Source organism: Haliotis rufescens, unplaced genomic scaffold (genome assembly GCF_023055435.1).
Source record: "Haliotis rufescens isolate VD_foot unplaced genomic scaffold, xgHalRufe1.0.p SCAF_2, whole genome shotgun sequence".
NCBI lineage: Eukaryota > Metazoa > Mollusca > Gastropoda > Lepetellida > Haliotidae > Haliotis > Haliotis rufescens.
The window spans coordinates 73,808,829-73,832,088 of record NW_025963890.1 but is presented as its reverse complement, the minus strand read 5'-3'; the positions used below and the strand labels follow the sequence as shown (position 1 = coordinate 73,832,088).

Genomic DNA, 23,260 nt, shown 5'->3' with positions numbered 1-23,260 from the left:
TCACATCATGAGTGAGCAAAGCAATAAGAGCAGCATTTGGAAAGCTGTATCTTGAAATGAACGTAAACGGCCATGTCCTGTTGTTTTTTTAGTGCAGTGGGATCTTAACCCAAAAGGGAAAAAATCTAAGTGATATATGTTTACTGGGACGTTTTTGTTATGTTTATTAAAGTCAAATTTCAGAATCAAGGTAATAAAGAAATGATGCAAAGACTGCTGTAGTTTGCTGATTGAGCAATATAACATTGACTTCCTTATTGTTTGAAAGAACATTATAACATGAGCTTCCTTGTTGTTTGAAAGAGCATTTTAACATGAGCTTCCTTGTTGTTTGAAAGAGCATTATAACATGATCTTCCTTGTTGTTTGAAAGAGCATTATAACATGAACTTCCTTATTGTTTGAAAGAGCATATACAAGAGTAATGTTTCTGTTGCAGTAACCCATCCATCCACCAGAGGGCCGTCAATGTTGTCCGCAACTTGCTGTATAATCACGATCTGGATGTCCGCTACACCAACCCTGAGGTGAAAGGTCGCCTTGCAGCCATGTACCTGCCACTGGTCGGTATTGTGATGGGGGCACTGCCCCAGATGTACGACCCCAACACAGAAGGTCGTAACAGAGAGTCCAGCAACTTCGATGAGGAGGGGGACAAGATCAGCAAGAAGCTGGCCCTTGCTATTGCTGGTGCGTCCTTCTGTGCCAGTGGAGAGGCACCCTATGACCCCAATGAACCTTCAACAAAGGTGAGATCAGTGCACAGGTGTCTCAAGTGACTTGAATGACCTTGTGGGAGAGTTTGGTTTTGCGCCACTGCGAACAGTAACTCAGTTGTATCACGGCATGTGAGCTTGATGCAGGTCTTGGGGCGGTCGGGTAGCCCAGTGGTTAAGGCGTTCGCTCGTCACGCTGAAGACCCGGGTTCGATTCCCGACATGGGTACAATGTGTGAAGCCCATTTCTTGTGTCTCCCGCCGTGATATTGCTGGAATATTGCTAAAAGCGGCGTAAAACCATACTCACTCACTCACTGATGCAGGTCTTAGAGGTTGGCACTTTGGTGAAACCCATGAGTAAGGGTATGGTCCTTACAAACCTAGAAACATGATCAGGGCAAAGCGGAACAGGATCTTAGGTTTCCGTCATGCCTCAGGGATGCAACGCCACATGGCGTATTGAAGGGACAGCCCAGCAATCTGTGTCCCCGAGTGACATCATGATTTTTATCATATCCTGCATTACATATTTCATGTCAAAAACATGATGAGGAACTGTTCCCGAACAGGATCTGAAGTGTTCGCCCAAACACACACACCAACACATGACAAGATCAGCCAGCCTACATGTCACTTCAAGACACTTGTTGTGAGAGCCCACTAACAGGATTTCACAGTGCCTCATTGTACCTGCCGGATTTATCATAACTGATGCTGTTAATGACTGGTGTGCATTGCACTGACTGGATTATATAGAACTGGTCATTTATTATAAGGTTTGGGGGAGCAGTGAAAGTGGTTATGTGACTGTAGTATCACATTTTGTGGGTGCAACCCCACCCCACCACCCCCATTTTACGTAACACTTTTTCTCCTCCCAGATTCATGTAACAGTTTTCCATGACACCCCCACAGCCACCCCCCCCCACACACACACACACCTGCCTATACTTAATGACCAATCCCCCAAAATATGTTCAAATTTATGTTATATTTTAAATATGCTGTATATTACATTAAGTAATACGTTACCACTGTTATACCGAGGCTGTTGTCTCCCACAACTGCTGCTATAGCGAAATCTACCACAGAGATCTCAATTACCTCATGCAGCACGTGCGTAGCCACCTAGCTGCCATGTGACACCCTTCACTCTTGTCTCCTTCGTCTGCTTAGCAAGACGTGTTTTCTCCTGCTGAAGCGTTCCTTGAAGATTTGGTGATATTTATTATAGTTTATTCTCTAATAAACTGTGCTTTTATGGGGCGTTGCGGTAGCTACGCTTGGTTATAATTTTCCCGCCAAACGGAAAATTTTTCCCGCCCTTTTTTCCATATACTTGCGGGGTTCGCGTATGCACGTTGTGTTTTACGTTTCCCCTGTTCTTGTATGTTTTGGGGGTTAACATAACTTATTTCTTTAATAAAAGTTATATGTGTATGTTATATGTTCACATTGCTCGTTTATTTTCTTGTGAAAATGCTCGTTTGTGAATCTTTGTGGTGCGTGCGTTGTAACCATGTTTTGTTCTTTGTTTATAGCAAACAATGTCTGACATGGATATGTCCCCAGTATCCACCCCCTCTACCCCTGCTCCTCGGAGTTGTGGGGTGTGCAGAAAGTTTTTGTCATCCCGGGATCCCCACGATCGTTGCCCGCGGTGCAGGGTTCCTTGCGGGGACACCCGGTGTACCCTGTGCGAAGGTCTGGGGCCTGCGGAGTTTGAGCGGTACCGGCTGTACGTACAGTCCGTCTCCACCCCTGTGGTGGCCGGTTCGTCCGGTCGGGGTCCCCGTGCGGGTACCACCTCCTCGGCTGCGGCGGATCCCCTTGCGGCCCTCGGGCTGTCTGGGGATTCCGTCGCCGCATTATTGTCGAAACTTGTGGACTCCAAGCTGGCGGCCTTATCGCAAGATAGGCCGCTGGCTGTTCCGTCCCCGGCCTCTTCGGTGGCCGCGGGTCCGGACGCGGGCTGCCGTGGTTACCGGTCCTTCCCCCGAACCGTTGCTTCCGCTATCGGTTAAGGACCGCGTTGCCATGGTGTATGACCTCTTCGAGGACATGCCAAAGCCCCTGCCGATACCGCGGGGAATCCACGGTTCCGTGGGTTCCTCCGAGGTATACAACGAGACGTCCGACAAGGCTTTCCCGGCATCAACCTTGCTGCGCGGGATTAAGCCTTCTTTGGAGAAGGCCTTCACGGCTGCCTCCGGTCGGGGTCTCCCGTTACCTCCCCCGTCGTGGAGAAAAGGGTCTTTCCCAGTACATGACCTTGCCTTTCCCGAGGCTGGTCCTTCTGCGGAAGCCCATGTTGAGCGTTTGGGGGTCCGTGCCCCACCGGTTGCCACGGTACCACAAGGTACCTTGCAACAGCTGGACACCCTCGCTCGACACTCCATGCTGGCAATGTCTCACGGAGACACATACCTGGCTGCAGCGGCCAGTCTGGTCGAAGGTTCTCCCACGGACCGAGACCAGCGCATTTACAACTGCTTGCTCGGTTTGAATGCTTCCCTGGAGTACGTTGCCGGGGCTTCGGCCTTTGTTTCCGGCACGTGCCATTTTCTTCGGCGCCAGTCGTATCTGGTTGCTTCAGGGTTGGACGCTGCTAATCAGGAGGTGCTCCTTTCGCAGCCTTGGTCTGCTCGGACCCTGTTTAATAACAAGATCCCTGGGGTTCTGAAGGAACAACAGGCCGCTGTGTCTGCCGAGGCCTCTCGGCACACACTGGATCTTGTGGGGTCCTTGCATAGGCGCCTGGGTGCCGCTCCGAAGCGGAGCGCGCCCCAGGATGCTGCGTCCGGCAGGCCTAAGGGGTCGGGTCCTTCTTCCTCCGGGAAGAAGCCCCGCTCTGAGGGCTCCGGTAAGGGTTCTCAGCAGCCCTTTCGCGGGAAGAAGGGGAACTGGGGGAAGCCCAAGTCGTCTAAGGACGGCAAGGGCCCCTCCAGGTGACTCTCATTGGAGGGGTTCGTATGCCGACAGCGCCAACTTCGGTTGGCCCGTAGGCGAACCCGAGTCACTTGGCCCTGGACAGTTGCGCCTGCCGCAGCCCGTCCGGCCCCCCTCTCTTTCCCCAGTGGGAGCCAGACTCCAGACTTACTGGGAGAATTGGGAACAAGTGTTCGACGACCCGTGGGTGGTCAACACGATTCGGTACGGCTATCGGCTCGATCTCAAAGCGATTCCGCCGCTCACCGTTGCCCCGTCGGCAGGTTTCTATTCTGAAACCGATCTTCCCTTCCTCGCCGATGCCATCGGCAGGTTGGTGGAGAAGAGGGCAGTTCGGGAGTTAGCTCTACCAGAAATAACACCGGGGTTTTACTCCAGGATATTTCTCGTTCCCAAGAAGGACAGTGCCGAACTCAGAATGATTCACAACTTGAAATCGTTCAACGAGTTCTACCTGCGCAAACCGCCCAAGTTCAGAATGTTGAGCTTGACGGACCTGAAAGCACTGATCATGCCGGCCGACTGGCTAGCTTCGATCGACCTGAAGGATGCTTATCTGCATGTTCCGATTCACTCGGATCATCACAAGTATCTCAGGTTTGTCTTTCAAAGCAGGCACTACGAGTGGGTTGTACTCCCACTAGTGGCCAATCGAATGACGGACGCCCTGTCACGCCATCTCGATTTTGCACGTCAGCTCTTGGAGCAATTGGGGTGGATTATCAATCTCCCCAAAAGCGAGGTAACCCCCTCACAGAACTTGCAGTTCATCGGAGGTCGGTTCGACACGGTGACCCATCGCCTCTTTGTCCCCCCAGACCGGTGGCACAAGATTCGGGCGATGATTGCCAAAGTCTTAGTGGTGCAACAGACTGTTCACTTTTGGGTTATCAGGTGTCTCTATGCGGCCCTTCCGCGCCACGTTGAACCTGTATACAGACGAACAAGGTCTTCACATCAATTGCCTCGAGTTCAAGGCAGTGATAAACGCAGTCAATCACTGGAAGCATCGTCGGTAGTGTCCTATGTGAACAAACTGGGGGGAACCCACAGTCACTCGCTACTCGATCTCGCGTTTGAGTTTTACGCTCTGGTGGACAGTGTCCCGTGCCAGGTACGCGCCTGTCACATCCCAGGTGTGCGGAACGTACTGGCCGACACTCTATCGAGGCCCGTCGGCAGGTTTCTATTCTGAAACCGATCTTCCCTTCCTCGCCGATGCCATCGGCAGGTTGGTGGAGAAGAGGGCAGTTCGGGAGTTAGCTCTACCAGAAATAACACCGGGGTTTTACTCCAGGATATTTCTCGTTCCCAAGAAGGACAGTGCCGAACTCAGAATGATTCACAACTTGAAATCGTTCAACGAGTTCTACCTGCGCAAACCGCCCAAGTTCAGAATGTTGAGCTTGACGGACCTGAAAGCACTGATCATGCCGGCCGACTGGCTAGCTTCGATCGACCTGAAGGATGCTTATCTGCATGTTCCGATTCACTCGGATCATCACAAGTATCTCAGGTTTGTCTTTCAAAGCAGGCACTACGAGTGGGTTGTACTCCCATTCGGTCTTTCATCCGCTCCCTGGCATTTCACCCGGTTAACCACCCCCATAGTGGGGTTCCTCCACAGGAGGGGTGTCCGGTACTTCGCGTACCTTGACGACTCGCTAGTAGCAAATCGAATGACGGACACCCTGTCACGCCATCTCGTTTTCGCACGTCGGCTCTTGGAGCAATTGGGGTGGATTGTCAATCTCCCCAAGAGCGAGTTAACCCCTTCTCAGAACTTGCAGTTCATCGGAGGTCGCTTCAACACGGTGTCCCATCGCCTCTTTGTCCCCCCAGACCGGTGGCACAAAATTCAGGCGATGATTGCCAAAGTCTTAGCGGTGCAACAGACTGTTCACTTTTGGGAACAGCTGTTAGGGCTACTTGTATCAGCCCAGGACTGCACCGAACGGGGTCGTCTCCAACTCCGCCCGCTGCAACGGTTTTTAATCCAGTTGTTAGCAACGGAGGTGAACAGTGCGACCGTCGCCCTCCCGGATCGGCTCCGACCGCATCTGGAGTGGTGGACGCTCCCTTACAATGTCTTATCAGGAGTCTCTTTGCGGCCCTACCGGGCCACGTTGAACCTGTATACAGACGCCTCTCTAGTGGGCTGGGGCGCCCATCTAGAGGGGGAGGTGAGCTCGGGGCTGTGGTGCGTAGACGAACTAGGTCTTCACATCAATTGTCTCGAGTTCAAGGCAGTGATCAACGCAGTCAATCACTGGAAGCATCGTCTCGTCGACGCCCGGCTCATGCCTGCGACCGACAACACGACGGTAGTGTCCTATGTGAACAAACTGGGGGGAACCCACAGTCACTCCCTACTCGATCTCACGTTCGAGTTTTACGCTCTGGTGGACAGTGTCCCGTGCCAGATACGCGCCCGTCACATCCCAGGTGTGCGGAACGTACTGGCCGATGCTCTATCGAGGCCTCAGGATCCGAGCCCCACAGAGTGGATGCTGAACCCAGTAGTGTTTCAGTGGCTGTGCGAACGTTTGGGTCGTCCGATGGTCGACCTGTTCGCAACACGGTTCAACAATCAACTCCCGTTGTTTGTATCACCAGTCCCGGACCCGAGGGCCATCGATCACGATGCTCTCGCGTTAGACTGGACGGGCTTGGACGCTTATGCTTACCCGCCGACAGCGTTGATACCACACATTCTAAGCCGGCTTCGAGGAGTTCGCTGTCGAATGTTACTGATCGCGCCCATGTGGCCGAACAGATCGTGGTACCCCGACTTGCTGACCCAGGTCACGCAGTCGCCACTCCCACTGCCTGTGAGACCGGATCTCTTGATCCACCCTCACACCCGTCAGCTTCATCCAAACGCAGGGCAGTTCAATCTGCACGCGTGGATGTTGTCACCGAGCGTCTGAGGAGTAAAGGTTTTTCTTGCCGGGCGTCTCGGGCATACGTAAGTATGCATCGTGATTCTACCCAGAAGGTGTATAATGCACGTTGGGTTATTTTCACGAAGTGGTGTTGTAAACATCACATTCATTCGCCAGATAAGGTATCTGTGCAGGATATTGCTCGTTTCATGTCTCACTTGCGAGAGACCCGGAAACTCTCCGGGGGTTCCATTGCCAACTATGTCTCGTCCGTTGCTACGGTACGGGACGTTGCTATGGGTACCAGTCTCTCCAAAGAGCCGGTGATACGGGGTATTATCAAGGGTTTCAAACAGCACGATCTTAAGAAGGGCCGCCTTCGGGCACCGGCCTGGGATCTTTCCCTAGTGTTGCAATCACTTACGGAAGCTCCGTATGAACCCTTGCATAGTACTTCGTTCCGGCATGTGACTTGGAAAACAGCATTTCTCCTCTCCTTTGCCACGGCGGCACGTGTATCCGAAATTCATGCACTCGATGTCGCCAAGGTACGATTCGATAGGGGTGATGAAGGAGCGGTCCGCCTGGGCCTGCTCATGGGCTTCGTCGCCAAGAATCAGAGAGTCGGGCAAACGGAGAGAGAATTCACTGTAAGATCCCTCAAAGAAATCTTACATCCTGCTGATACTGAGGACAGAGCGCTGTGTCCGGTTAGGGCCCTTAAGTATTATCTTAAGGCTTCGAATGAACGTAGACAAGGGCGTGACCGTCTGTTCATATCGTGTAACCCTAATCGCACGGTTGACATAACTCGCAACTCGATTGCGTTGTGGCTTCGTTCTGTCATAAATCTGGTGTACCGGTCTCGGGGGTTACCGGTAGCGGGGTCAAACCCGCACGAGATCAGGGCGCTAGCGGCAACATTTGCCCTACACTCGAATATCTCTGTTCACAGAATATTACGAGGTTGTTACTGGCGTTCTGACTCGGTTTTTGCCAATCATTACCTCAGAAAGGTTTCTGATGAAGACGTGGAGGGGGTGCACCGTCTTGGGCCGCTGATCGCGGCACAAGCGGTCATCTAGGGGGTGTGTCCAGCGCAATTCCAAACTCCGCAGTCGTCAGTCCTTGCACGGTGGTCAATCTGGGTCGTCTCCAATGTTCCCACGCCGTGGGTACAGGAGTGGGGGTCCTGCAAACCAGCGCACTCACACCACAGGTGAGGCGGCTTTTTGTGTGTTTTGTCCTTATTTGTATTTTGACAATTATGCATTTAATTGTCTGTCGTGTATTCCAACCTTGCGATACATGCTTACGAATACTGGAATTAGGTCACGCGCCTAATGCATACTTTAAGTAGGCTTGCTCTGGGATATACGGTCTGAAGGAAATTAATTTCCCTCTTTTCGACTGTTTAACCTGATCTAAGATTTAGCTCACGCGGATACAGTGTTCTCATCCGCTGCGGCGATGAAATACCTATCCAGTGGGGCCGTTTGGAGTCACCAATGGTTTTGGCATTGACGATTGAGCCTTACGGTATGCGCTTGACAGTGCTTTGGTATTCCTATAGGGTAACGCCTAGCTAGGTGCATGCGCATCGAGTGCTTCCGCCTTGGTGTTTACTTCCGCTGGTCGGAAGGAACGCTAGCAGTCAGGATTCGGGTTGTAGGTGCTCCCCACCGCCTACTGTGGTAGTCAGCCTCGGTATAACAGTGGTAACGTATTACTTAATGTAATTTGTAGAATTTTCCTATTAGGAATATTCTATAAGTAATACGTTACCACTGGGCTGCTGCCCGCCCGTCCGTCCCCCGAGCACTTGCTCTCGCAGGAGACAAGAGTGAAGGGTGTCACATGGCAGCTAGGTGGCTACGCACGTGCTGCATGAGGTAATTGAGATCTCTGTGGTAGATTTCGCTATAGCAGCAGTTGTGGGAGACAACAGCCTCGGTATAACAGTGGTAACGTATTACTTATAGAATATTCCGAATAGGAAAATTCTACAATTTTTTCTTGACCCACCCACCACCACCCAGCACCCCAAGTCTTCCCTCCCAAATCTTGCTTTCTTTCCCCTGCTCCCTCCTGTACACTATAGTAAATGAGGGGCGGTCGGGTAGCCTAGTGGTTAAAGCTTTCGCTCGTCACGCCGAAGACCCAGGTTCGATTCCCGACATGGGTACAATGTGTGAAGCCCATTTCTGGTGTCCCCCGCCGTGATATTGCTGGAATATTACTAAAAGCGGCGTAAAATCATACTCTCACTCACTCACTCACTCACTCACTCACTCACTCACTCACTCACTCACTCACTCACACTATAGTAAAAGACCAGTCCCTTACAGTTTGCCTCGTGTCTGTTATAGCCTGCTCCCTCCTGTCCACTATAGTAAATGACCATTCCCTTACAGTTTGCCTCGTGTCTCTTGCTATAGCCTGCTCCCTCCTGTCCACTATAGTAAATGACCAGTCCCTTACAGTTTGCCTCGTGTCTCTTGTTATAGCCTGCTCCCTCCTGTCCACAATAGTAAATGACCAGTCCCTTACAGTTTGCCTCGTGTCTCTTGCTATAGCCTGCTCCCTCCTGTCCAATATAGTAAATGACCAGTCCCTTACAGTTTGCCTTGTGTCTCTTGTTATAGCCTGCTCCCTCCTGTCCACTATAGTAAATGACCAGTCCCTTACAGTTTGCCTTGTGTCTCTTGCTATAGCCTGCTCCCTCCTGTCCACTATAGTAAATGACCAGTCCCTTACAGTTTGCCTTGTGTCTCTTGCTATAGCCTGCTCCCTCCTGTCCACTATAGTAAATGACCAGTCCCTTACAGTTTGCCTTGTGTCTCTTGCTATAGCCTGCTCCCTCCTGTCCACTATAGTAAATGACCAGTCCCTTACAGTTTGCCTCGTGTCTCTTGCTATAGCCTGCTCCCTCCTGTCCACTATAGTAAATGACCAGTCCCTTACAGTTTGCCTCGTGTCTCTTGCTATAGCCTGCTCACTGCTCCATGTTTTACACTATTCCAGGTTCGGAAATGTCCGCTGAACATGGAAACCACACGGAACTTGCTGATCTGTTTCCTGTGGGTGTTGAAAAATGCAGAACACTCCCTGTTGAAGCAGTGGTGGGGGGACCTGCCCATGGTGAAGCTCAACAAGCTGCTGGAGGTCGTCTACTTCTGCGTGTCCAACTTCGAGTACAAGGTTCTCACAACCCTAATCCTCTCTACAGGGCACCTGCTGCCCTTGTTTAACTGCTCATATCCATTATATCATCCTGGTTCTGTAAGTCATGAAATTAATGCCATGAAAACATATATAGCCCTGAGACCTAATAACAATACATTATGAATGTAATGAGAACTTTTTTGATCTTATGTTTATTTAAAAAATATATCTTTGAGATACACTCCTTTTTCCAAAATCATTCTACACATCATTAGACTGAAAATGATTTCATAAAATGTCCTGCTTGCGTTTATTTCATGATTTGCAGTATCTTGGGTATAATATAGCTATTGATCTCGAACATTTTATCAGTATTAAGAAATGACACATTCAGATTGATCATCAGAAAATTTCAATAGCTAGATGTTGATCTTAATTGCGTGATTAAATTTTGTTTATGAAAACTAGCTTTAATTCTGAGAATAACATTTAAGAATTCTACTTAATCTTAATCTGTTTCGTTTATGTTCATAAATTAAATCTTTGTTTGATATGTAACAACAGTAACCTTTATGAGAGTTTGTTAATAGCAGTAACCGTGGTAACATGTTCTATGTTCATCATATAACTGCATCATCAAGTGTTTCAACTCAAGGAGTGTACTGTAAGCATGTCCACTAATATAACCTGACCATCAGCAAATAATACCCACAAACTCTTAATATCCATCCCCTAGCACCCGTAGTGTTCATAGTAGCGAGGCAACTTAGTGATAAGCAGGCTCCGTCCACACATCTGTCTTAGTGCTGGGTCTGTGTGACCTCCATGATAAAACTTAGATATCTGTAGCATTAGTGCCAAGATGCTTTATGGAATGGCTCTGAGTGTCACTTGTATATTCTCCCGAGTGTCGTAGTCTTGCAACAGCTGCCGCAGCTAAAACGTGGACTAATTATTAAGTCTGTATTCTGAAAAGGTTTTAGAATATTCGTCCAGGGAACCTTGTTTGTTCAGATCCTTTTAATCCGGAAACCTTGCATTCTGGATAGTGTGTTTTGGAATGTCTATTTATGTTTACAGTAATATTCTGCTACTACTCAAAGTGACTATTAGTATACATGATGTTCACTAATTTGAAACTGAGTCTTTGAAAACTGTTGAACCTGGAGGTGGTGTTGTGATGAGTAGAGCTGAGTTGATTTAAGCACTTTATGCACTGAAGTGGGAGTTCATGAAGCTTTAGTATTTCTGCGCTTTAAAGACTAGTAGGGCTAGTAAAGCAAGGACTAGTGCTACAGCTGTAGCAGCAGGGCTATAAACTACCTGCTCTTTAAAGGCTAGTAGGGCTAGTAAAGCACACACAGCTGTAGCAGCAGGTCTAAGAACTAGCTGCTCTTTAAAGACTAGTAGGGCTAGTGAAGTAAAGACATGCTACAGCTGTAGCAGCAGGGCTAAGAACTAGCTGCTCTTTAAAGGCTAGTAGGGCTAGTAAAGCAAAGACAGCTGTAGCAGCAGGGCTATAAACTACCTGCTCTTTAAAGACTAGTAGGGCTAGTAAAGCACAGACAGCTGTAGCAGCAGGGCTATAAACTACCTGCTCTTTAAAGACTAGTAGGGCTAGTGAAGCAAAGACTAGTGCTACAGCTGTAGCAGCAGGGCTAAGAACTACCTGCTCTTTAAAGGCTAGTAGGGCTAGTAAAGCAAAGATAGCTGTAGCAGTAGGGCTATAAACTACCTGCTCTTTAAAGACTAGTAGGGCTAGTAAAGCAAAGACAGCTGTAGCAGCAATGCTATAAACTACCTGCTCTTTAAAGACTAGTAGGGCTAGTAAAGCACAGACAGCTGTAGCAGCAGGGCTAAGAACTACCTGCTCTTTAAAGACTAGTAGGGCTAGTGAAGCAAAGACTAGTGCTACAGCTGTAGCAGCAGGGCTATAAACTACCTGCTCTTTAAAGACTACTAAGGGCTAGTGAAGTAAAGACATGCTACAGCTGTAGTAGCAGCAATGCTAAGAACAGTAGCAGCCTCAGTGGGAGATACAGTACAGAGACATGCAGGGGGTGTCCATCTAATATCATGGATGATGGCTGTTCCATGTCTGTTTTGCTGGACACATTCAGGCATATGGGTTTAGCCTGCTTTTCTAGACTTTGTGACTCACTCAGATAGATAATTCTCAAATCATTGCTGTCAGTAAGTTGCTTTGTGTTCTGCAATAAAACCATTAATAAGCATCATTCATTGATTTAAAGCATTGTCTCACCCTGACTGTGATCATGTGACCGGAATCAGGAATACCGCCTTTTCAGTTGGGTCAGGAATCAGTGCATTGCACTCCACAGCAGTGTCTTGAGGTGTTGCTTCGACATAGAATAGAACTGTTTACTGGTATATGAAAAAGATATGCTATCTTATATGAACATTAATCATCCGTGGCGTGGGTCTTGTAGAAATTACCTGTAATAGATTTACAGCTTCCTGGGTATATTTAGGTTCTCCAATCTTTTTCTTCGCTTTTCGAATAGAGGACAACAACATACGTGTAAGAACTTGTGTGTCTTACTTTACAGTGGTAACTACCAGCATGCTAAGATTTAAGAGGTCAACATTATCACAGTTCATGCGGAGATACAATTGTCTCGGTGCATCGTATAACCTGTCACCTGTTAGGAGTTACCTCCCTTTCCATCCTGTTGAGTTTGAGTGTTTGGTTACCAAGTTTCCGACTAACATACCTTAAGATGATAATGGTTACTTCTCTCAAATATTCTCAAGCATCCTTTAGCGTTAGTGATGCAGTAACATGTTAATAATTGTATGAAGAATTTAATGTAACAGTAGTTATCTGAAATTAAAACCACACAGTGAGAAGTACTTTGGCAAATAGCCTGGGTTGACAGGATTACTGGACGCACTGTATATATTTTGTTGACTATCATACTGGTGTCACACAATCACAAAAGACTTTTTCAGTACCAGCATGTCCTGTTGGCCAAAAGGAATCTTCAAAGATAGTATTTGTTAGATATATGTGTCATTTGCACCATGTTTATCCTGATCAATCATTAGATAGATCCATTTATTACATAGACCTCGTGGAGATCAGGTCCCTAGCAACTTATGCTTGTCTCCCCATAGGGATTCCAGGTTAGAATAGGTCCCCAGCAACCTATGCTTGTCTCCTCATGGGGATTCCAGGGTTAGAATAGGTCCCCAACAACCTATGCTTGTCTCATGGGGATTCCAGGTTAGAATAGGTCCCCAACAACCTATGCTTGTCTCCCCATAGGGATTCCAGGTTAGAATAGGTCCCTAGCAACTTATGCTTGTCTCCCCATGGGGAATCTGGTTAGAATAGGTCCCCAGCAACCTATGCTTTTCTCCCTGTGGGGATTCCGGGTTAGAATAGGTCCCCAGCAGCCTATGCTTCTCTGCATGTGGGGATTCTGGGTTAAAATAGGTCCCTAGCAACCTATGCTTGTCTCCCAGGGGGGATTCTGGGTTAAAATAGGTCCCTAGCAACCTATGCTTGTCTTCCCGTGGGGATTCTGGGTTAGTATAAGTCCCCAGCAACCTGTGCTTGTCATGAGGGGCGATTTAATGGATCAGGAGGTTGATTTTATATTAATCCACCCCGACGGTGTGAATTGTTGCTCATGATACCAATCACAATATTGTCAGGACAAGACTAAAATATCTTTAAAAATATGCGAAAAAAATAAAGACATAGAGATAAAGGCGTATATAAGCAGCAAGTTGACCTGAGGGTGTAGGTGTTAGACAACCCTTGGAGCTTGTGTACTGAATGCCCATCACAGAGAGGAGTAGTGCTGTCACGTAGTTGTATGTCAACCCCTAGTGTAATAGCATGAAGTCTACAAGTTGTGTGCCCGGCCTCCCCCCCTGTACCTGTTGGGTGCATCGGCTGTGACGTCGGCTGTCCCCGATGACGTCCTCACTGCTAGGTGTGGGTGTGGTCAGCTGAGTGTGGAGTGGGTCTATCTTGGTCATCTCTCATCTGCCATCACTGCCTGCTGTAACCCTGTGCCTTCTGTAGTGGACATTATGGCTTAGTAGCACGTGTATTCTTGTAGTTGATGAAGATGCTGAAGTATTTCGTCTGTAGCCTCTTTCATGATTGTGAAGAAGTTTTTCAGTACCTAAACAATGTCGTGGTTCCGTTACATGTCTGGCGTTTTGGTGCAACATCACACAATACTACGTTATATCTTCCATTTTGTCTTGCTTGATTTTCTTTTTGAAAACATGTAAATAAACTAATATCTGACCAGTGTATTATTAATTTCCTGTCAATGGAACCATGACATAGTTTGTTTGACTAATGGCAGTTCTATGGCCAAGCCAATACAGATTTGTACATTAAGACTATTTCGTGTTTCTGATGGTAATAATGTTACCTCGTAAATGTTATTGAGAACAGTATAAATTAATTTTGGAGTACTGTTTCTTTCAGTGTTGTCAAAACATTAATTCTGACAATTTTACTTCAAGAAAAACACTTGTCAGTGGCAAATTTACTGCAGTATTTTCACAATGGAATTTATTCCTTGAGGCAACAGACCTATGTGTGCTATTCATTGCTATATATTCACCTGTGTAATAATATCTTTCTTTGTGTGTATTTCCTCTCGTCTGTATTGGTGATGGGGATTTACCTTAACCTTTTTAGTTTACATAAATCTTTTCGGAAAACAAAATTACAAGACTCAATTTTTTTATCTTTTCTACAATTTTGTTTATTCATATATCTCTATTGATAACATTTGATTAGTATTTTCACATTACGCTTGATTAACTTTTTTTGTTGTGTTCAGTATGTGCTTTTGTTAAAAGTGAACAAATGTTTCTTTAACATTTTTGGAACGTTTCATGTTTGCATTTGTTATACTAATGTTTGTTTTGCATGCATTTAATGGTATGTGGCTTTCGGGGACCAGCAAGCCTTGATGTGAACAGAGCTTTTGTCGCTTGCTGTAACCAATACGAACCCATACCATCCGCTGTGAGCGTCAGCGTTGTGGTGACAGCGAGGGTGGTGGACCAAGTCTGCTGTGTGGTGTGGTGCATGGAGTCAGCTTCAGAGAGGGGATGCTTGCATGGGGTGACTGTCGAACACTCACCACCACTCTTCGTCATCCACCCCTGGAGCCTCAACTTAAAAAAACAGATTAGCCTAAAAATCTCAAGCCACCCTGGAATAACCTTAGCCCTGAGACCGATCTTTTGAAGCAGTTATTTGATTGAAGTCATGAAGATGTTTATGATGGGGAAATCCAGATTGGTTGCCATGACGACCGGGATGAGGCGGGTGATGGTGACCGTTCCGTACGTCAGTCCACCTGATGCAGACATCCCTGTGTTTGTGCATGCATGATGAGATGAGCTAACCCCAGCATGACCCACGAGAGCCCTGCTTCTGGCTGTTCATCGCTACTGGAGGAAACGTTCACATGTTCTGTCCTTTCTAGCTTGCCTGTGCTCACTGTCCAGTGTTGTATTGTAGGCCAAATGGGCAATCATCAACTTTGACCTTCTGACACAATTACGACTATTGCGTCCGAACTTGTCGTCGTCGGAAGAAACCTTGGAAGATTGGGGCAGCGGCAGTAACGGTGGTGATAGCCCCCCTCACTCTCAGCGGCCTAAAAGCCACACCCTGCCCAAATCTCAATCACTCCACGAGCAGCTTTGGGAGGGAATTCAAAGAAAGTCGCAGGATTTTATTCGGGGCACGGGGACTCTGCTTAATCGCAGCTTCTCCCGAGATGATCCCACAGGGCAGGTACAGGTCCGTAACCATGGCAACAACATGCACCTAACTTGCCCAATTTAAATTACTTTAAGTAGGAAACGTGACAGATGTGCAGGAACAAGGACATACTTGTGGTTAGATCTGTGAGCTAGATCTTGAAGCTAGATGATTGTGAAGGATGTCAGTATATCAGTATTTGTGAGTAAGTGTTAGCCCCTGAAATGCTCTTACCATACTTTCCTCAAAATGTCTTTGATGTTTGCGATTTGTTTATAACATATTGTTTATATCCGATAACATACCAACATGATCTATATCAGTGTCTGAACTTAAGAATGAAGTCAGAGGCTAAAAATCAAAGTTTTAAGGGTCCAAAAATTCAGATACTGCAGAAGAAAACCTTGTGGAAAACCTCAGAATGTCTAAGTTTATGTCATTAACTCCTCAAGGGGTTGATCCTTACTCACAAATGTTGATGATTAATAAGAAAATCATTTGTTACCAGAAGTTACCAGTTGTGTTTTCCTGTTTTTACCATAGTCATTAGTTGGAGTTTCCTTTTTAACCTGTGATTCTGTCTAGAGGAACTTGATGTACATTTATTTGATTTGTGATTTGTTTAGATTATGTAACTCTTAAATTTGATGATTTGATTTCCAAACGTTATACTCATTATACTAGAGGAAACTGACACGCATGATGCCAGTATGTCCCCACCCATGTACGCCCACAACCATGGGGCTAACACACTGGGATGCATAGGAGGGCCTGGAGCCCATTAGTAATAATTGCGAGCACTGGGCATGGGGCATGTCGAGACTGACTCACTCTGTCCACTGGCTGGCCACGCCCACAGGCACCAGGACGAGGTGAGGTGTGGTAAGAGGAGGGACAAGTTATATGGTCATTCATAGAATACTGTTGGTTGGAGGACAGAGCCACAATATATTATTTATAACATTTTTATATTGAAATTGGGTGTGAGATTCCAATGTAAGTGTTTTAAGTTATTTGGGCATGTGATGAATGACTTAGGTTAGAAATATATATTCCTGGACAGGTTTTGAAGTATGACAGGTGTGATGTCTCATAATTAATTTATTATGGCCTAATATTGTATATGGAGAGTAGGAAAATGACTTCTGGTGAAGGAAGAACTGATGACTGGGGTATCACTGGATACTCCTGTTGATAAGGGTATGGGGAGATGTCTTTAGTCCTGTTAACAGCAGCCATGTCGTCAGCCTCCTTACTCTGTGCATGTGTGTGACAGGGTAAAAAGATGCTGGCACAGTACTCACAGCAGACACTGAAGCGGAGCACAGATATGAAGTCACGCTTGGAGGAAGCCATCTTGGGCACTGGAAATGCTCGCACGGAGATGATGATGCGGCGACGTGGGACAGCAGGCAGTCTGTCTGGTGAGTTAAGGCAGTCTGTCTGGTGAGTTGAGGCAGTCTGTCTGGTGAGTAGAGGCAGTCTGTCTGGTGAGTTGAGGTGGTCTGTCTGGTGAGTTGAGGCAGTCTGTCTGGTGAGTTGAGGCGGTCTGTCTGGTGAGTTGAGACAGTCTGTCTGGTGAGTTGAGCTGGTCTGTCTGGTAAGTTGAGGTGGTCTGTCTGGTGAGTTGAGGTGGTCTGTCTGGTGAGTTTAGACAGTCTGTCTGGTGAGTAGAGACAGTCTGTCTGGTGAGTTGAGGTGGTCTGTCTGGTGAGTTGAGGTGGTCTGTCTGGTGAGTTGAGGCAGTCTGTCTGGTGAGTTGAGGCGGTCTGTCTTGTGAGTTGAGCTGGTCTGTCTGGTGAGTTGAGGCGGTCTGTCTGGTGAGTTGAGGCGGTCTGTCTGGTGAGTTGAGACGGTCTGTCTGGTGAGTTGAGACAGTCTGTCAGGTGAGTTGAGACAGTCTGTCTGGTGAGTAGAGGTGGTCTGTCTGGTTGTTTGAGACGGTCTGTCTGGTGAGTTGAGACAGTCTGTCAGGTGAGTTTAGGCAGTCTGTCTGGTTATTTGAGACGGTCTGTCTGGTGAGTTGAGACAGTCTGTCAAGTGAGTTTAGGCAGTCTGTCTGGTGAGTTGAGACAGTCTGTCTGGTTATTTGAGACGGTCTGTCTGGTGAGTTGAGACGGTCTGTCTGGTGAGTTGAGACAGTCTGTCTGGTGAGTTGAGACTGTCTGTCTGGTGAGTTGAGGCAGTCTGTCTGGTGAGTTAAGGCAGTCAGTCTGGTGAATTGAGGCAGTCTGTCTGGTGAGTTGAGACTGCCTGTCTGGTGAGTTGAGGCAGTCTGTCTGGTGAGTTAAGGCAGTCAGTCTGGTGAATTGAGGCAGTCTGTCTGGTGAGTTGAGACAGTCTGTCTTGTTAGTTGAGGCCGTCTTGTCTTACATACTTGTCATGGGACAGGGTTGGGCTTATGGCTGCTACAGTAGGGCCCAAGGACCTATACTTGCCACGTACCCAGACTCATTTACTGTCGCTGCTGTAACAACGTAGCTCCAGCATAAAACAATAAAACAACAAATAAACAAATAAACAAACCAACAAACCAGTGTCGTCTGTGGCCTGGCTGATCGAATTATTCAAATAGCTGTGATGTTTATGATATAGCTGTAAGGGACATGGACCTATTTCAGTTGGGTATATTTATGACTGCTAGTACTAGCTATGGATCACTTCCTGTATGTTACTGATGTATATGATGATATGATGACATGCTGATGTGATGATATGATGATCACAGTGTGGACTTGAAGCTTAGACTTGTTCCCACATTTTTGCAGGTGACCGTACCCCGCCCGTGCTGGCTCCGGAAAGCGGCTCCATGAGGCTCCGATGGAGGAAGGACCAGGTTCAGTGGCGACACTCACTGGAGATACAGGACAGGTCAGCTTCGTCTTTACTTTTCCCCTCAGCTTGGGCCTTGTCACAGTAACACTGTGTATAACAAACATGGTTTGATTGGTTGTAATTCGTAGTTTAACCTATCACAAGCTGTGTTACTTAAACTTTGACTACTCTTGTCAGACATTGCAGGAATGAAAAAATAAACTGTCGCATATGTAGCTAGAGACATTTGAAACTAGCATTTCACACACTGATACTGGGTGTTATATTGCAGCATGAAGCCGCGTGACGTTGAGTCTGACGCTCATGTGGAGGGGAGCCTGGCCGCCGAGGTCAGCATGATCTCACTGGACACCCTGGAGCTCATCATGCAGGTCTGAATGGTTTGAAGAAAATGTATTAATTACATTAAGTAATACGTTACCACTGTTATACCGAGGCTGTTGTCTCCCACAACTGCTGCTATAGCGAAATCTACCACAGAGATCTCAATTACCTCATGCAGCACGTGCGTAGCCACCTAGCTGCCATGTGACACCCTTCACTCTTGTCTCCTTCGTCTGCTTAGCAAGACGTGTTTTCTCCTGCTGAAGCGTTCCTGGAAGATTTGGTGATATTTATTATAGTTTATTCTCTAATAAACTGTGCTTTTATGGGGCGTTGCGGTAGCTACGCTTGGTTATAATTTTCCCGCCAAACGGAAAATTTTTCCCGCCCTTTTTTCTCTATACTTGCGGGGTTCGCGTATGCACGTTGTGTTTTACGTTTCCCCTGTTCTTGTATGTTTTGGGGGTTAACATAACTTATTTCTTTAATAAAAGTTATATGTGTATGTTATATGTTCACATTGCTCGTTTATTTTCTTGTGAAAATGCTCGTTTGTGAATCGTTGTGGTGCGTGCGTTGTAACCATGTTTTGTTCTTTGTTTATAGCAAACAATGTCTGACATGGATATGTCCCCAGTATCCACCCCCTCTACCCCTGCTCCTCGGGGTTGTGGGGTGTGCAGAAAGTTTTTGTCATCCCGGGATCCCCACGATCGTTGCCCGCGGTGCAGGGTTCCTTGCGGGGACACCCGGTGTACCCTGTGCGAAGGTCTGGGGCCTGCGGAGTTTGAGCGGTACCGGCTGTACGTACAGTCCGTCTCCACCCCTGTGGTGGCCGGTTCGTCCGGTCGGGGTCCCCGTGCGGGTACCACCTCCTCGGCTGCGGCGGATCCCCTTGCGGCCCTCGGGCTGTCTGGGGCTTCCGTCGCCGCATTATTGTCGAAACTTGTGGACTCCAAGCTGGCGGCCTTATCGCAAGATAGGCCGCTGGCTGTTCCGTCCCCGGCCTCTTCGGTGGCCGCGGGTTCGGACGCGGGGTCCACCGGTACGGCGGCGGCTGCCGTGGTTACCGGTCCTTCCCCCGAACCGTTGCTTCCGCTATCGGTTAAGGACCGCGTTGCCATGGTGTATGACCTCTTCGAGGACATGCCAAAGCCCCTGCCGATACCGCGGGGAATCCACGGTTCCGTGGGTTCCTCCGAGGTATACGACGAGACGTCCGACAAGGCTTTCCCGGCATCAACCTTGCTGCGCGGGATTAAGCCTTCTTTGGAGAAGGCCTTCACGGCTGCCTCCGGTCGGGGTCTCCCGTTACCTCCCCCGTCGTGGAGAAAAGGGTCTTTCCCAGTACATGACCTTGCCTTTCCCGAGGCTGGTCCTTCTGCGGAAGCCCATGTGGAGCGTTTGGGGGTCCGTGCCCCACCGGTTGCCACGGTACCACAAGGTACCTTGCAACAGCTGGACACCCTCGCTCGACACTCCATGCTGGCAATGTCTCACGGAGACACATACCTGGCTGCAGCGGCCAGTCTGGTCGAAGGTTCTCCCACGGACCGAGACCAGCGCATTTACAACTGCTTGCTCGGTTTGAATGCTTCCCTGGAGTACGTTGCCGGGGCTTCGGCCTTTGTTTCCGGCACGTGCCATTTTCTTCGGCGCCAGTCGTATCTGGTTGCTTCAGGGTTGGACGCTGCTAATCAGGAGGTGCTCCTTTCGCAGCCTTGGTCTGCTCGGACCCTGTTTAATAACAAGATCCCTGGGGTTCTGAAGGAACAACAGGCCGCTGTGTCTGCCGAGGCCTCTCGGCACACACTGGATCTTGTGGGGTCCTTGCATAGGCGCCTGGGTGCCGCTCCGAAGCGGAGCGCGCCCCAGGATGCTGCGTCCGGCAGGCCTAAGGGGTCGGGTCCTTCTTCCTCCGGGAAGAAGCCCCGCTCTGAGGGCTCCGGTAAGGGTTCTCAGCAGCCCTTTCGCGGGAAGAAGGGGAACTGGGGGAAGCCCAAGTCGTCTAAGGACGGCAAGGGCCCCTCCAGGTGACTCTCATTGGAGGGGTTCGTATGCCGACAGCGCCAACTTCGGTTGGCCCGTAGGCGAACCCGAGTCACTTGGCCCTGGACAGTTGCGCCTGCCGCAGCCCGTCCGGCCCCCCTGTCTTTCCCCAGTGGGAGCCAGACTCCAGACTTACTGGGAGAATTGGGAACAAGTGTTCGACGACCCGTGGGTGGTCAACACGATTCGGTACGGCTATCGGCTCGATCTCATAGCGAATCCGCCGCTCACCGTTGCCCCGTCGGCAGGTTTCTATTCGGAAACCGATCTTCCCTTCCTCGCCGATGCCATCGGCAGGTTGGTGGAGAAGAGGGCAGTTCGGGAGTTAGCTCTACCAGAAATAACACCGGGGTTTTACTCCAGGATATTTCTCGTTCCCAAGAAGGACAGTGCCGAACTCAGAATGATTCACAACTTGAAATCGTTCAACGAGTTCTACCTGCGCAAACCGCCCAAGTTCAGAATGTTGAGCTTGACGGACCTGAAAGCACTGATCATGCCGGCCGACTGGCTAGCTTCGATCGACCTGAAGGATGCTTATCTGCATGTTCCGATTCACTCGGATCATCAGAAGTATCTCAGGTTTGTCTTTCAAGGCAGGCACTACGAGTGGGTTGTACTCCCATTCGGTCTTTCATCCGCTCCCTGGCTGTTCACCCGGTTAACCACCCCCATAGTGGGGTTCCTCCACCGGAGGGGTGTCCGGTACTTCGCGTACCTGGACGACTCGCTAGTAGCAAATCGAATGTCGGACACCCTGTCACGCCATCTCGTTTTCGCACGTCGGCTCTTGGAGCAATTGGGGTGGATTGTCAATCTCCCCAAGAGCGAGTTAACCCCTTCTCAGAACTTGCAGTTCATCGGAGGTCGGTTCAACACGGTGTCCCATCGCCTATTTGTCCCCCCAAACCGGTGGCACAAAATTCAGGCGATGATTGCCAAAGTCTTAGCGGTGCAACAGACTGTTCACTTTTGGGAACAGCTGTTAGGGCTACTTGTATCAGCCCAGGACTGCACCGAACGGGGTCGTCTCCAACTCCGCCCGCTGCAACGGTTTTTAATCCAGTTGTTAGCAACGGAGGTGAACAGTGCGACCGTCGCCCTCCCGGATCGGCTCCGACCGCATCTGGAGTGGTGGACGCTCCCTTACAATGTCTTATCAGGAGTCTCTATGCGGCCCTACCGGGCCACGTTGAACCTGTATACAGACGCCTCTCTAGTGGGCTGGGGCGCCCATCTAGAGGGGGAGGTGAGCTCGGGGCTGTGGTGCGTAGACGAACTAGGTCTTCACATCAATTGTCTCGAGTTCAAGGCAGTGATCAACGCAGTCAATCACTGGAAGCATCGTCTCGTCGACGCCTGGCTCATGCTGGCGACCGACAACACGACGGTAGTGTCCTATGTGAACAAACTGGGGGGAACCCACAGTCACTCGCTACTCGATCTCACGTTCGAGTTTTACGCTCTGGTGGACAGTGTCCCGTGCCAGATACGCGCCCGTCACATCCCAGGTGTGCGGAACGTACTGGCCGATGCTCTATCGAGGCCTCAGGATCCGAGCCCCACAGAGTGGATGCTGAACCCAGTGGTGTTTCAGTGGCTGTGCGAACGTTTGGGTCGTCCGATGGTCGACCTGTTCGCAACACGGTTCAACAATCAACTCCCGTTGTTTGTATCACCAGTCCCGGACCCGAGGGCCATCGATCACGATGCTCTCGCGTTAGACTGGACGGGCTTGGACGCTTATGCTTACCCGCCGACAGCGTTGATACCACACATTCTAAGCCGGCTTCGAGGAGTTCGCTGTCGAATGTTACTGATCGCGCCCATGTGGCCGAACAGATCGTGGTACCCCGACTTGCTGACCCAGGTCACGCAGTCGCCACTCCCACTGCCTGTGAGACCGGATCTCTTGATCCACCCTCACACCCGTCAGCTTCATCCAAACGCAGGGCAGTTCAATCTGCACGCGTGGATGTTGTCACCGAGCGTCTGAGGAGTAAAGTTTTTTCTCGCCGGGCGTCTCGGGCATACGTTAGTATGCATCGTGATTCTACCCAGAAGGTGTATAATGCACGTTGGGTTATTTTCACGAAGTGGTGTTGTAAACATCACATTCATTCGCCAGATAAGGTATCTGTGCAGGATATTGCTCGTTTCATGTCTCACTTGCGAGAGACCCGGAAACTCTCCGGGGGTTCCATTGCCAACTATGTCTCGTCCGTTGCTACGGTACGGGACGTTGCTATGGGTACCAGTCTCTCCAAAGAGCCGGTGATACGGGGTATTATCAAGGGTTTCAAACAGCACGATCTTAAGAAGGGCCGCCTTCGGGCACCGGCCTGGGATCTTTCCCTAGTGTTGCAATCACTCACGGAAGCTCCGTATGAACCCTTGCATAGTGCTTCGTTCCGGCATGTGACTTGGAAAACAGCATTTCTCCTCTCCTTTGCCACGGCGGCACGTGTATCCGAAATTCATGCACTCGATGTCGCCAAGGTACGATTCGATAGGGGTGACGAAGGAGCGGTCCGCCTGGGCCTGCTCATGGGCTTCGTCGCCAA

The 23,260-nt window shown here is 49.0% G+C and overlaps 2 protein-coding genes across 4 annotated transcripts in view; both read left to right on the top strand.

Annotated features, from left to right (window-relative positions):
* Positions 1-23,260, top strand: part of LOC124133236 (dedicator of cytokinesis protein 7-like) — an 81,668-nt gene that overhangs the window by 35,784 nt on the left and 22,624 nt on the right. Inside the window, exons 28-33 of one of the 3 annotated variants that reach the window (XM_048400532.1) lie at positions 440-749; positions 9,578-9,754; positions 15,243-15,527; positions 16,765-16,912; positions 18,257-18,359; positions 18,595-18,694. In XM_048400532.1, coding sequence (XP_048256489.1) covers positions 440-749; positions 9,578-9,754; positions 15,243-15,527; positions 16,765-16,912; positions 18,257-18,359; positions 18,595-18,694 — 1,123 coding nt within the window. The remainder of the gene's footprint in view (positions 1-439; positions 750-9,577; positions 9,755-15,242; positions 15,528-16,764; positions 16,913-18,256; positions 18,360-18,594; positions 18,695-23,260) is intronic. The other 2 variants (XM_048400533.1, XM_048400534.1) reach the window with 2 other exon arrangements.
* On the top strand, positions 2,696-5,377 carry LOC125382140. The gene is made up of 2 exons (XM_048400535.1): positions 2,696-3,931; positions 4,851-5,377. The coding sequence occupies exon 1, from the start codon at positions 2,757-2,759 to the stop codon at positions 3,669-3,671; it is 915 nt and encodes a 304-aa protein (XP_048256492.1). The 5' UTR covers positions 2,696-2,756; the 3' UTR covers positions 3,672-3,931; positions 4,851-5,377.

What these genes read in the sequence shown, in the direction of transcription:
- LOC125382140 (XM_048400535.1), top strand. Translation starts at nt 2,757, where the DNA reads ATGGTGTATGACCTCTTCGAGGACATGCCAAAGCCCCTGCCGATACCG.